The sequence below is a fragment of the Hemicordylus capensis genome, chromosome 9, assembly GCF_027244095.1.
Source record: "Hemicordylus capensis ecotype Gifberg chromosome 9, rHemCap1.1.pri, whole genome shotgun sequence".
Classification (NCBI taxonomy): Eukaryota; Metazoa; Chordata; class Lepidosauria; order Squamata; family Cordylidae; genus Hemicordylus; species Hemicordylus capensis.
In genome coordinates this window covers 8,157,834-8,172,246 of record NC_069665.1, presented here as the reverse complement: position 1 = coordinate 8,172,246, position 14,413 = coordinate 8,157,834, and the positions used below count along the sequence as shown (strand labels likewise).

The following is a 14,413-nucleotide window of genomic DNA, read 5'->3' as shown; positions in this document are numbered from 1 at the left end:
AATACATGTGTTCATCTGATTGCTTTTAGGGCAGAGGTTTCCATCCTTTGGAGCCTGGATGTTTTTGGACTACAACCTGTAATACTCCACGTTGCTGGGGATGATGTGCATTGTAGTTCAGCAAGACCTGGAGTACCACAGATTGATAACCCCTGGGCTACATAATCTGTGTCATTTGGCCATTGTGGCTGGGGATGATGGGCTTTGTAGTTCAATGACATCTGGGGGCCAAAGGTTGGGGATCCCTGGACTAGGGTGACCACTATAAGGATGGACAAGGCTCTGGTACCACTAAAGAAGAGAGAATTTTGCCTACACAGGGGAGAGTAAAGCTGCATCTGCTGAAATTCCTCCTGAAGCACAGCTAGAATAGGAGGTCTGGCACTCTCTTTGTTTCTCTTTAAATAATAATAATAATCCCAGAGTAAAGGAAAATCTGTAATATCACTGCTGTGACCCACCTTGGTTTGGGTTGCAACCAACAGTTAAGAATAGTTTTCTTTATATCATTCTGTTAAAATTCCAGTTAGGAAAGTCAGCTGTTCTTTATCTTCCTTTTGTAACTTAAAATGTATTTACATTTCTCTCTTTTTCTCTCTCTCCTATGTATTTTTAGTTTCTTACTTACCTTTTCTCAAAAGAAAACAGTATTTGGGATGATAAGTTTGACACAGTAGATCCTCAGGACATGAATAATCCTTTGTCTCACTATTGGATTTCTTCGTCACATAATACGTAAGTTGAGGGGGAAAACCTTTCTCTGCTAAGATGGAAAACTGATTTATTCCTTTTAACAATATTCTTGATGGCTTAGATACCTCACAGGAGACCAGCTTCGTAGTGAATCTTCTCCAGAAGCCTACATCCGGTGCCTTCGGATGGGATGCCGATGTATTGAGTGTGAGTAACCTGTTTTGGTATTTCCTCCATGACGCCCAGGTATAGGAGTTTGGACTATAACTATGAAGAGGAGGAGACCATTCATCTTTGTTAGAGGATTTTGCTGTTCATTCCATTCTGATCTCTGCATGCAGTAGGATAACATGGGAACGAGGTGGTAGAGACCTGAGATTGTTGTTCTTCCTTACATGACTTATATACCACTTTTAAACAGAAATGTTCTCAAAGTGGTTTATGTAGAAAAAGGAATAATTGGAAGAAGATGGTTCCCTGTACCCAAACGGGGCTCATTCTAAAAGAAATGCAAGGTAAACAGCAGCCACAGCCACTGGAGATGCTGTTTTGCTCCCCCTCCCACACTAAATAGAAGAGGACCACACACTATAAAAGATGCCTCTTTGCCTAATTGGCAGGGGTAATTGATTCCCTATCCCAAAGGGCCCATGATCTAAAAAGAAACCCAAGGGAAATGCCAGTAGCAAGCACTGGGAGGGATACTGTGCCGAATGAGATAGTTGGTCTCCCTCTGCTAAGGGGGAGAGAACCACTGCTAAGGGGGAGAGAATCTTCAAAGATGCCTCCCTGCTAAGTGGGCAACCAGAGCATGGAGAATGGATACTTTCATTTCAGACTGCAGGAGCTATCCCAGTGAGGTGCAAGTAAGCTAGACTGGAATATTTCTTGATGTGCTAGCTGTTTGCTTGCAGGCAGTCTTCAGAAATAATACAGTCCACTCTGCCACCTTTACAGGGAATACAGGAGGACCTTGTTATTTGCAAGTCCAGTACTCATGGTTTCACATAGCCATGGTCAGGTAATAAGCACCCGACCTGTGCGCGGGGGAGGGGGGGATTTATTATCTGTCTGTGTATCTATCTATCTATCTATCTATCATCTATTTGATTTCTATGCTGCCCTTCCAAAAATGGCTCAGGGCATTTTACACAGAGAAATAATAAATAAATCAGATGGATCCCTGTCCCCAAAGGGCTCACAATCTAAAATGAAACATAAGATAGACACCAGCAACAGTCACTGGAGGTACTGTGCTGGAGTTTGATAGGGCCAGTTACTCTCCCCTTGCCAAATAAAGAGAATCACCATGTTAAAAGGTGTCTCTTTGCCAAGTTAGCAGGGGTAGAAATGAGGGAGAAAGGGTTAAACCTGCATATCTGCAGGTTGCAGGTGGTCAGAAATGGCCTTGGAGCTCATTTCTGACCACCATTTTGTTTTCGGGAACCATATGGTTAATTTTAATAAAAGGAGCAAAAATGGCTGTTTTTGGCCAGTTTTCACAAAGGTGGCCTACTGGAGAGCATGGTAGGGCACTTTGGAGGGTTATTTTTTGGGGGGAAACACTGATTTGTGGGCAATTTTGGACAGTCCAGGAACTGACCGCCCCCCCATTCCCATAGCCCTGTTTGTCCATTATTCGTGGATTCACTATCCCCCCTCTCCATGCAGAATGGAACCCCCGCAAATAATGGGCTTCTCCTGTATTCATAGCGGCCACTGTGGAGAATGTTCATAAGACACTGTGTTGCATTTTTGTCTGGTAGCTACACAGGAATAAGAAGCTAATTTCTTCTTCCTTTCCAAATAAAGATTCCAAAATGCCACATATTCATACACATTCTCTGGTAAAAAGTATTTCTAGTATGTAGAAGTGGAAATGGAGTGTTGACAAATCCTTTCAGGATCTTTAGTTTCTGCTTCCTTAATGTTTGAAGAGCTGCGTTGACATCTTAAGCTTCCTGGTTCATACATGTGGTATCTTTTTGGTGGAGGGTTAGGTAACTTTGGCTTTCCAGCTGTTTTTCGACTAAAACTCCCATCATCCCCCAACACAATTATTGGCTGGGGACGATGGGATTTGTAGTTCAACAACAGCTGGAGAGCCAAGGTTGCCTGCCCCTGTTTTAGTGCTTCGTTGTTGGTTGTTGTCTCTTTGATGTAAAATATTTTGGATCAAGCATTCTGACATGTTGTGAGTCAAATGTTGCACTAATGTTTCTTCCGTTGCCTCCATATTTAGTGGATTGCTGGGATGGTCCTGATGGGAAACCCATAATTTATCATGGATGGACACGGACGACAAAAATAAAATTTGATGATGTTGTGCAGGCAATCAAGGAACATGCATTTGTTACATCTGAGTAGGTATTCATTATTTTTGATGAGGCTTTCCTAAAAATAAAATATTGCATGGTTACTTCCGTAAAGATGAAGCTTGCTTTCCCTTCTTTACTTCCTTCTCTGTTCTTAAAGCCCTTGGGTCTATCAGCAGATTAGAGATTAGAGTCTAGGAGACATTTATTGCCTGGAGCTCCCAATATGAGCAAAAGGCTATCTTTTAATAACTGTAATGTGGCCATGTTTTGCTAAAAATGTTCCATGTATTGGATACAAGAAAGATGTTAAAGTGGGGAGTAGAGGGTCATGGAAAGGAGAGTGCTGAGTACATTAAACTTCACGTCAATGTAGTTGAATATATAGGGCTGGTTCAGACATCACGTGGAATCTCAGTTAGAGCTTTGCGCCGCACAATATCCCTGAGCCTTGGGAACACATGCTCACTCCTCTCATCCCCACGTGAGCATCTGCTTCCTATCTGTCTTATAATAAGCCAAGATTGCTCATATCGCCCCATCTTGGCTTATTCTAACCTTCTTGCTTCAGACAACTCATTTCTAATCTTAGGTACAGAACTTGGATTATTTGAAGGAAATATATTAGAGTCAGCCAAGATTGGTGAATTTGGATGTCACAAATTCCAACGACACAACTGATCTCAGCTTATTGTATCCTAGATAGGAAGTAGGCGTTTGGGACGGGAGAGAGAGTGGGCATTCCTGGGGCTTGGGGAAGTTGTGCGGAGCCTGGCTCTAACTGTGGTTAGAAACGGCTCTAACCATGTGATTTTTGAACCATCCCATTGTGTGTGTGGATGCGGAAAGCATGGTTCAGACCCCTGCATAGCCCTTATCCTAATATGGTGCATACGTGCTGCTCTGTTCAGACAAATCCAAAGTTGGGTAGTTCTAGAGGTCGCAATTCGTACAGTGCTTGGAGACAGACGTCCTTTTGAAACCTATGGGGGTTTTTTCAGTCTGGAGGAAGACGGAGTTATTTCTGTTTTCCTTCTCTCTCCCACCCCTTGCTCAAGGTACCCCGTGATTTTGTCCATTGAGGAGCATTGCACCGTGGAGCAGCAGCGTTACATCGCCAAGGTCTTCCGGGAGGTGTTTGGGGAGCAGCTCCTGACCAAGCCCATTGAAGCGAGTGCTGATCAGCTGCCGTCGCCCACTCAGCTGAAGGAAAAGTTCATAATCAAGGCAGGTTTAATTTACCTACCACCCAACCCACAAAAGAAATGGGCAAGTAGGCAATTTTAAACAATTTTTTAACCTTTCCCCCAAACCCCCATAGGATCCTATGGAGGTTTGGAGGAAGGTTTAAAATCACCCACTTGCCCAGTCCTTTGTGGGTTTGGGTGGTAAGTAACACCCATTATTCCCTACCACACAAGCCACTGTGGTGTCCCTAGGTGCTACTCATGAGGAACAATGGGGTGTTTTGAGTTTTCCCATTGTTCCCTGTGGCTGGAACAAACTGCACCTACAGAGTACACACAAGTTTTGCATTGCCAGACAGTCTCAAGGCTAGACATGGAGCTCATCACAGTAATCAGCAAGGAATATTACACACATGGAGAGAGAGAGCTGCCACTGCCCACTTCTTGCCACACCACTATCTCACAAACAAAACAAAACACAACTCAAGGAAGGAAGGCACCCAAGTTCTGCCTTAGTCAATCTGAGATACAGAAAAACCAGATAGTTATACCAGCAGTAGCACAGCATATTATACTCTGTGCTGAGAAAACCACAAAATCAAACGATTCCTTCTTCCTCTCCCCATGTATCATCTACAAGAGAGGCACGCTTAAGGGCTGTCTTTGTCTCCCGGTCCCTTTAAATACATTTTGAAACTCCCTCCTTTTGTCCCCCACCCCCATCCAATGGGGGTGCAGTTGCCCATGACAACACTTGAGTTGTATGATAACAAGCCAACCAAGAAGCAGGGAGATTGCAAGCCTGGAATCAGTGCCTGGAAATCCAATCAACAAGGGGAAAACAGGTTTCCAAAATGGCACTTGAAATGTTTTGAATCACAACGGGGTAGTTTTGTTTTGAGGTCAACTCTCGAAATGGCCTGTTTTGTGTTGAAATGTTTCAATGTCGGAATGTTTTGCACATCCCTACCCTACTTTGCAGATACCTCTGCCACCTAATGGCGCAGCGGGGAAGTGACTTGACTAGCAAGCCAGAGGTTGCTGCTTTGAATCCCTGCAAGTATGTTTCCCAGACTGTGGGAAACACCTATGTTGGGCAGCAGTGATATAGGAAGGTGCTGAAAGGCATCATCTCATAATGTGCGGGAGATGGCAATGGTCAACCCCTCCTGTATTCTACCAAAGACAACCACAGGGCTCTGTGGTAGCCAGGAGTCGACACCGACTCGATGGCACAACTTTACCTTTAACTTACTTTGCAGTTGTTTGCTATCCATGGGTCACAGATGCATGAGGGGGGCAAACAGGAGCACAGCTTTGAGTCCCCTCTTTGGCCCAGTGTTGCTCTAGCTGCATCCCGGGACATCCCTGGATTCATCACTTGTCTGCAGAGAGCAGCATGGATAGTGGGGGATTCAGCTTGCTCTCTGTAGACAAACTGGAGGGCGTGGAAAGTGGCTGCATTGGGGTATGACGAACTGGCCCGCTTCAGTTTCCCCCCCGGTGCGTGTGCCGTCCACAGAAGGTAGATGTCTAGACAGAGCTACTGTTTTAGGCAAGCGCACATTAATTTGAAGTATTGGTGCCTAAGGCACTGTTGACACTGCAGAGTGTAATTCTTTTTACAACGTGCAGAACATGGTTTTTGGCCTGGACAACACTGAGCATCTGTTCAGAGGAGGACTTGCATTTACTAGCTGCTAATATGAAATCTGTTGCCCGTGCTGACTGATTCCAACCCAAACAGCCAGCGTACATGTTGACAGGCATGTTGAACAAACCCTGGAAATGCAGGGCGTTCCCTGGGAGCCGTGAAGGAAGCTCTGCCTTTTGGAATCGGCTAGTTTAGGCTTGAGAGGCTTTTCTTCAGTCGGTGGAGGAGCTGCTGTGTCAGTGAAGCATGATTTACACCCAGCAGCGAAATGTCCTAGCATGCCCTTATCCCCAGGACCCTCCATCGCAGTGAATAAAGCAGCCCATTTGGTAAACATAGTGATCTCTGAGGAGCGGTTGGTCATTTTCTACCGATGAGTGAAGTCTGAGAATGTGCAGAATGCCAAGCTGGGTCTTAGTGGATAGGGCAAAGCTGGGTTCAGACATAGGAAGCTGCCTTATACCAAGTCAAACCCTTGGTCCATCCAGGATGGTCTACACCAGGGATTCTCAACCTTGGGTCCCCAGATGTTCTTGGACTTCAACTCCCATAATCCCCAGCCCCAATGACTTTGGTTGGGGATTATGGGAGTTGAAGTCCATCAACATCTGGGGACTCAAGGTTGAGAACCCCTGGTCTACACTGACTGGCAGTGATTTGCTAAGGTTTCAGGCAGGGGTCTCTCACAGCTCTACCTGGAGATGCTGCCAGGGATTGAACCTGAGGCCATCGGCACAGGAAGCAGATGCTCTGCCCTTGAGCTGGGACCTCATCCGCTAAGGCTGAGTTGCACAACTTTGGCCATCCAGCTATTGTTGGACTACAACTCCCATCATTCCCAGCCACACTGACTAGTAGTCAGGGATTATGGGAGGGGTTGTCCAACAGCTGGAGGGCCAAAATTGTGCAGATGTGCCCTAAGGGGAGTTTCTTAAAGCAGACAGTGCTTGCATGTAGTCACTCCATTACATGCAAACCAAGGTGCTTAGCAAAGAGGACAATTCAGACCTGCTACTGTCAGACTGACCAGCCACCTAATGGTGCAGCGGATAAGTGACTTGCTTAGGAAGCCAGAAGTTGTCGGTTCAAATCCCCCCTGGGATGTTCCCCAGACTATGGGAAACACCTATATCTGGCAGCGGCAATATAGGAAGATGCTGAAAGGCATCATCTCATACTGTGCGGGAGTTGGCAGTGTTAAACCCCTCCTGTATTCTACCCAAGACAACCACAGGGCTCTGTGGTCACCACGAGTCGACACCAACTCGACGGCACACTTTACCTTTACCGCAAGACTAGCTCTCCACCACTAGAAGAAGAACGTAGGAATCTTCCTTATACCTTATACTGAGTCAGACCATGCAAAGTAGATGCTCTACCACTGAGCTATGGCCCCCATCCCCCAGGGGAATATTTTACAGCACACTGATGTAATGTAACACATAATTATGGTTTGTGTTAATCAAGGTTAAGAAGCCAAGCCATGGTTTGAGCTTCCAAATGTAGGGCGGGCAACCACGGCTCAGAGCCGCTTGCCTACTTTATTTTGCATCTGCTCAGTACTTGGTTGCCTATGGACGGACGTTTGCTTCCACGATATATGAACTACCTGGAGATGTTTCATATAAAGTGGCTTATAAATCTAATAAATAAATACATATCTCATTTACTGCAAGAGCCCAAGTTAGTTAGCACTAACTGTGGTTTGCAAACCATCATTTCAGATCCTGCTTTGTCGACTCAAAACAAACCATGGTTTATGGGCACCCTCTGGTTTAGACGTAACAGGAACATAGGAAACTGCCATATACTGAGTCAGACCATTGGTCTATCTAGCTCAGTATTGTCTTCACAGACTGGCAGTGGCTTCTCCAAGGTTGCAGGCAGGAATGTCTCTCAGCCCTATCTTGGAGAAGCCAGGGAGGGAACTTGAAACCTTCTGCTCTTCCCAGAGTGGCTTCATCCCCTGAGAGGAATCTCTTGCAGTGCTCACACATCAAGTCTCCCATTCATATGCAACCAGGGCAGACCCTGCTTAGCTATGGGGACAAGTCATGCTTGCTACCACAAGACCAGCTCTCCTCTCCGAAAAAGCATGGGTTAGCTAAACAAAACTAATCCATGCTTTGTGCTTGAATACCTGGTATTCATTGCCCCCATATAGGCTGTACTCTTACAGTGTCAAAACAAAAAGAAATCTCAATGAAGAGATGTTGGAGAGACCACGCAAGGCATTCACTTTTCATGACTTCTTTGTTTTTTTAAATCTTATTAGCATAAAAAACTGGGGCCTAAGGGTGACATAGATGTAAACACAGAAGACAAGAAAGAAGAGAAAAAGCAGCAAGGAGAACTCTTCATGTGGGACATGATAGACCAGGTAAGTAGTTTTTGGTTTCTGTTTGGAATTAATCTTGGCCATATGGAAATCTAATGAGCTCATCCACACAATCAAAAACTGTGTTTTTATCTGGGTTTGGGAGATGTGTGTCCTCCCAATTTTAAGTTGTATGGAAGCAAGGTAGAAGGAAAACCTGGGTAGAAGTGGTTGTGTGGAAGCAAGCTAGGAGGAAAACCTGGGTAGCTTTTCCTTCTACCTTGCTTTCCACACAACTGAAAATTGGACGCACACTTGCTCCCAAACCTGGGTAGAACACTGTTTTTGATTTTGTGAATGACTGCAGTGACCTTTTAACCAAAGAATGATATCTGAAGAGATGCTATGAGTATACTATTCTTAGCAGAGTCTTATGAACTTCTGTTGTTTTTTCAGAATCTTGTAACAGTGATTTTGCATTCTAGAAATGGAATCGTCATTATTGTGCTGTGGCTGATGAAAAGCTTTCATTCAGTGATAATCTAGAACAGAACACTGAGGAAGAATCATCAAAGGTATTTGAGTTTTTAAAGTAATCTGATTTTTATCTGAGATCTTTGGGGTTTAGGATGCTAGAACATCCTTTTGGCCTTTTTTAGTGCAAAATTATGAGATGGCAAAAATATGAATTAATGTGTCCCTCCTCACAGCCATGCCTGAAGTGGCTGCCTCACCCTTCTTCATGGAAGGGCTAGCCTGGGTCCCAAAGCATGGTCTAAGGGCAGATGCTGAAGCTAAGCCATCTTGGTGTGGTCAGTGCCTGGATGGGAGACCCATATATGCCACCTTTGGGGGATGGGCCGTAGCCCAGTGGTAGAGCATCTGCTTTGCATGCAGAAGGTCCCAGGTTCAGTCCCTGGTAGAGCAGGGAAAGACTCCTGTCTGAAACCTTGGAGGAGCCGCTGCTAGTCAGTGTAGGTGATACTGATCTAGATGGGCGAATAGTCTAAGGCAGCTTCCTGCGTCCCAGTGCAGATTCTGCGGAGTCGTAGCGTTGGGTTATGAACGGCCAGAGAAAGACATGACCGTGGAAATTATTCCTTTTATATTTTAGGAAGTGAAGTCTACTGAGCTGCATTATAGTGAGAAATGGTTCCATGGAAAAATGAAAGAAGGTAGAACTACAGCGGAGAAGCTGCTTCAGGAGTATTGTGCGGAAATGGGTGGCAAAGACGGGACCTTCTTAGTGAGGGAGAGTGAAGCCTTCCCTAATGACTACACACTGTCATTCTGGTAACAGAAGATTTTGTTGTTGTTGCATGGTTTTTGACTCTAACTGCATGTATGTCCTCTCCTTTTTTGTGCAGTAATAACATTTGGACACAGAATTAGAGGACAAATAAAGCCACATTCCAGTTTGTTTGTTTTTTAAAGGTGTCAAAAGTTCCTACGTGGCTATGATATGTTTGGCTACAATGTGGCTTGATTTCGTTTGATGCTATTAATAATATGTACAAACAATCCTTTAATTTCTTACCTCCCCGCCTGCCGCCACTAATCTAATGCACAGTATTCTTTTACAACAATATTCTCTTGCAAGTGGAAAAAAAAGTCCTCTTTTGGTCTGTTCTGAATTATTTTTGGATTTAGCAAACCGTTTCCTGAGTTTGTTCTCAAGTATAGCCTGGTTTTGGGTTTTTTTTAAAAAAATGTAGGGATTCCTAAGGGCACATTTCTCAAAAAACAGAAGTGCCCACATCCTGCCAGCTTTGATCAAAATGTACATCACACGCAAACAAGTCCAGGACAAAATTAGTTTCCCCAGATAAGAACACATCAGTTGGGTTCAAGCAAACATAGAGGTTGGGTTCACGCGCCAGAACAAGCCATGGTTTGGTCCTTAACATGGTTTTAAAAGCTCGAGAGCTTTTATATTCCTCCCCTCACATCCTGAATTCCAGTGCATGGACTCAGGAGATTTTAAGACCATGTTAACTATCTGAACTGGACCAGAGAATATGCCATGGACTTGTGTGCTGCCCTGCTCCTCTTGCCATGGACCTTTGCTCCTCCCTTCTGTGATTTGCTTTGACTATAGTGTAACATTTTATAACTGTATCAGCACTAACCATATTGCCCCTTTACCAGGGTTTGTATACTCACTTCAAGCCCTGGTTACAAGGGTAATCCTGGCTAGTGTTACTTTTGATTAATGTGGATGCAGCACTAACCAAGGTTTGCGCTGTTAGGAGATTTGCAATATTAATGTCTGCATGTGGCTTGAATTAGGCCTTTTAAAAGAATGTGCACCCAGGCATAAAATGTGCAGTTCCAAAAAAGAAAAAAAGAAAAGAAAAAAGTGCAGTCCTAAAATTCAAGTCATGCAAAAGTTGTATACCATTTTGCAGTTCTGGAGTTTAAAAAATGCTGAAGTCTACAGAGAAGCAGTAAAGCAGATGGACTTGTGTTTGGCTTATTCTGACCAATGTTTTTTTACAGGTTGGATGAAGTACAAGACATTATGGGCAGGTATCTAGAAGTGGTTTTAACTGGTTTGTTCTTTTCTGTGTTCCTTTTGCCAGGAGATCAGGTAGAGTTCAGCACTGCCGCATCCGATCCTCGACTGATGGAGAGACCATAAAATATTACCTGACTGACAATCTCACCTTCGATAGCATCTGCGATCTAGTTCAACATTACAGAGGGGCGCACTTGCGGTGTGCCGAGTTTGAGCTGCGTCTGACTGATGCTGTGCCTTACCCCAAGCCTCATGAATCGAAGGCGTACGTACAGCCAAAAGGAAATTGTAGGGTGGGGTGAATGTTTTTTGGATGCTGAGGTTTTCTTTTGGTGTCTGTTGCTATGGATGTTGAGGAAATTGAGTTGTGTGTTGATAACAAAATAAAACCCAGTGGTCCTCACCAGCCAGAAATTTACAGCCCTGCACTGGGTGTGCATTTTCTCACTAGTGTGGAAAGAGCTAAAGGCTGCTAAAGGGAAGTCCAAGAACTTGCAGGTGACAGTCCCAAGCAGGGGTTTTTGTTTCGTGGGGTGGCTTAAATATCTCTATCTCTGTCTTTTTAAATTTCAGCCAGAGGGTAGGTTTTTTGATTCCTTTGCTATAGTCTAGACCGGGGTTCTCGACCAGGGTACTCCAGATGTTGCTGAACTACAACACCCATCATCCCTTGCTAACTTGGCAAAGATGCACCTTTTAACGTGGTGATTCTCTTTATTGAGCAGGGGGAGAGGAACTGGCCCTCTCCACCCCCAGCACAGCATCCCTCCAGTGACTGTTGCTGGGGTCTGTCTTATGTTTCTTTCTAGATTGTGAGCCCTTTGGGGACAGGGGTCCATCTTATTTATGTATTATTTCTCTGTGTAACCCGCCCTGAGCCATTTTTGGAAGGGCGGTATAGAAATCAAATTAATAATAATAATAATAATAATAAATAATAATCCCCAGCCACAATAAATCATAGGTGGAGATGGTGGAGTTTGTAGTTTAGCAGCATCTGGAGTACCACCAGTTGGGAACCCCTGGTCTAGTATGACAGCTGGAGGCTAGCATTCATGGACCACATTGATATCTCAGGATATCCTGCTTATTTTGCACTGGCTTTGGTTGCATTGTTAGAGCATGCTGCCCTCTTTCTGCTTTTTCCTATTCCAACGCTGATTTCCTATTTCCAAGAATTGGTATTGCATTGGCATTGTCTTGGGCTGCACTGGAGTAGACCTTCAGATGTGTTGGTGAGGTCTGCTGCTCTGTGATCCTGTTGTCCTAAGAATATGCCTGGTCTGAGCCAAGAAGGCCAGGGGGCTTTGCACACAGGGCTTCTACCCCGAATCTACTTTAGAGGAGAGTGTGTGCGTTCACACACCAGCCAGACTTACCCCGGAGTCCCTTTGAGATCCTTGGACCCACTCCACACACGTTGGGCTTTGTCTTGCGAATTCTAGCTCATCTCGAGGTATTTCCGGGTTTTTTAAAATGCTGGTTTTAAACAACTTTTTCTGAAAACGCTGGAGCAGATAGGGAGAGGCACTGACGTAGAATCATTAGCATGATAAGAGGGATATTCTCTTTAGAAAAAGCAGATATAGCTCTTTAGAAATCTCTTCCCCCTGCCAATTGGCTAGAAGGAAACACGGAGGCATGCCATGTGAACTTGTACCAAAACCAAACCCCAGAGCAGAGGGGAGGGGCTGCTTCCCTCAATGCCGGGAGTGTAATTCAAAGCGGCTTCACTCAACATTTACCCTGAAGCCGTGTGCGAATAATTCCCAGTTGCATCAGTTCTCCTGCTTGATGCAGAAGAAGCGGCTAGTTCAGTCGTGCGAGGAGGAGGGGCAGGATGTGGAAAGCTCTCCCTCCCAGGGTGAAGTAACAAAGGTAGCAAAACAGAAGGCACTCAGGAGGCTCCTTAGTTGCGGAGCAAGTGCCGCTTTGCAATTGCATCGGCAGGTGGGGCCCACCAGGAAATCAAGTTTGCTCAACCTGCCTCCTGCTGCCTCCTTCGGCTGAGACAAGTTAATGAAGCACCCGGCAGCTGCAGAAATGGAGCTGAGGGCATGGGCAGCGTTGCTCCTTTCTCTCTCACACAGCACCCACTTCTTATTAAAAATATTTATACCCAGTGGTCCCTCTAATTTTTTTCATCTGTGTACAGAATGAGTTTTGTTCTGGGTGGACTTATCAAGGCCTTGTGTGCGCATGTGCATTCAGAGTGGGATCTTCCTGATTCAACCTGAGCGGGATCTAAAATTAACTGAGTGGACATCAAAAACTTGTGAGCGCAGGCACACGCACACTCCTTAGAAGGAACGTTGTTTATACCCTGCCAATTCAGTGCACTACTGCTTGGGGCAGCTTACAGCATTAATAAAATAGACACAATAGATAGTCAACAATAAGGCTAGAAAAGTTAAAAGACCAAGCTAAAATCACAATTAAAATTGTAATTTATTTATTTATTTATTTATTTATTTATTTATTTATTTATTTGAGCCTTCCAAAAATGGCTCAGAGCGGTTTTAGTTTTGAAAGGTGAAATTAAAAATAAGTTTTAGAAATTGAAATTGAAAGTTATGAATGAAAAACTATAAACACTAAGAAACCGACCAGATAAAAGCAGAGGATACAATATTAAAAAAACCCTCTCTAAAAAGATGTGCCTTCAGTTGTTTCTTAAAAATACTGAGGGGAGGGAGCATGGTGAAGCCCTTCCAGGAGGGTGTTCCAAACTTGAAGGGGCCACAACCGAAAAGGCCCCTTTTCTGTTGTAGTCTCTTTGCTTGAAAACCTGGTTCCCCTCTATATATGATTGGGGCACATCTGAGTTTAAGAGAATGGATTTGTCATGGTTGTGTCTAGTTTGGCTCTCAGTTCAGCTTCAAAGGTGGGAATCCTCTTTTCGTATGAGGTCTGTTTTCATCTTAGCATTGGGACAGGAGAGATTGTTGCCAGCCAGTTGGGGGAAACTCTACTTTTGATACCAGTTGCCAGTTGTTGGGATGCTTCTCTCCTTCTAACAGCTCTATGTGTGCTCTTCTTTTTCTCCCATTCATATCGTGTGTGGGTATGTTGTGACAGGGAGCATTCCACACAATAGGAGCATCTGAAGTTACAGATTTCTCATTGCAAATTGTTCTGAATGCAGGTAAACTGAGCTCTGTAAACGGCTGGCTGAATTTCTCTCTCTGTTTTTATAGTTGGTACTATGATAATCTGAGCCGAGGGGAAGCAGAAGATATGCTGATGCGAATTCCTCGGGATGGAGCTTTTCTGATACGGAAGAGAGATGCACCCAATTCCTATGCCATGACTTTCAGGTGAGAAATGAACTTTTAAAATATGACATGAATCACAGGGCCAGAGGACTCGAAGGGTGTGCAATTATGAAGCTTCTAGGGGATGGAAAAGGGCCTCTCTGATTGTGGTATTTGTAAATATGCTTAGATGGTACAAGTGTAGATACGTTCCTCGTTGCCTCTGCAAAATCCTACCATCTTTGGCCTGAAATTGATTCAGGTGTGTGATGGGTCTTATAGCCTATTTATAGCCTAGTCTTCAGTCACAATTGTGTCTTGCTTGTTGACGGAGTGCTGGCTACCATTCTGAGACAAAATGTGATACCTTAAATTTTGGCCAATACAGAAGCATCCTATTATTCACCTGAGTGCCTTGGATTATATTTGTATCAAATTTCTGCTTTCTAGCTGTTAAGGAAGTACTGTACTCTAA

General features: G+C 44.4%; 1 protein-coding gene across 3 annotated transcripts in view; it reads left to right on the top strand.

Moving 5' to 3' along the window:
- The window catches only part of PLCG2 (phospholipase C gamma 2), an 86,079-nt gene that overhangs the window by 50,196 nt on the left and 21,470 nt on the right, over positions 1–14,413 (top strand). For all 3 annotated transcript variants that reach the window (XR_008311246.1, XM_053270948.1, XM_053270949.1), the window contains exons 11-19: positions 617–735; positions 815–900; positions 2,936–3,056; positions 4,067–4,235; positions 8,125–8,229; positions 8,652–8,741; positions 9,281–9,459; positions 10,749–10,949; positions 13,882–14,001. Coding sequence is in view for 2 of the 3 variants with exons in the window: in XM_053270948.1 (XP_053126923.1) it covers positions 617–735; positions 815–900; positions 2,936–3,056; positions 4,067–4,235; positions 8,125–8,229; positions 8,652–8,741; positions 9,281–9,459; positions 10,749–10,949; positions 13,882–14,001 (1,190 nt within the window). In the remaining variant the exon portion in view is untranslated. The remainder of the gene's footprint in view (positions 1–616; positions 736–814; positions 901–2,935; positions 3,057–4,066; positions 4,236–8,124; positions 8,230–8,651; positions 8,742–9,280; positions 9,460–10,748; positions 10,950–13,881; positions 14,002–14,413) is intronic.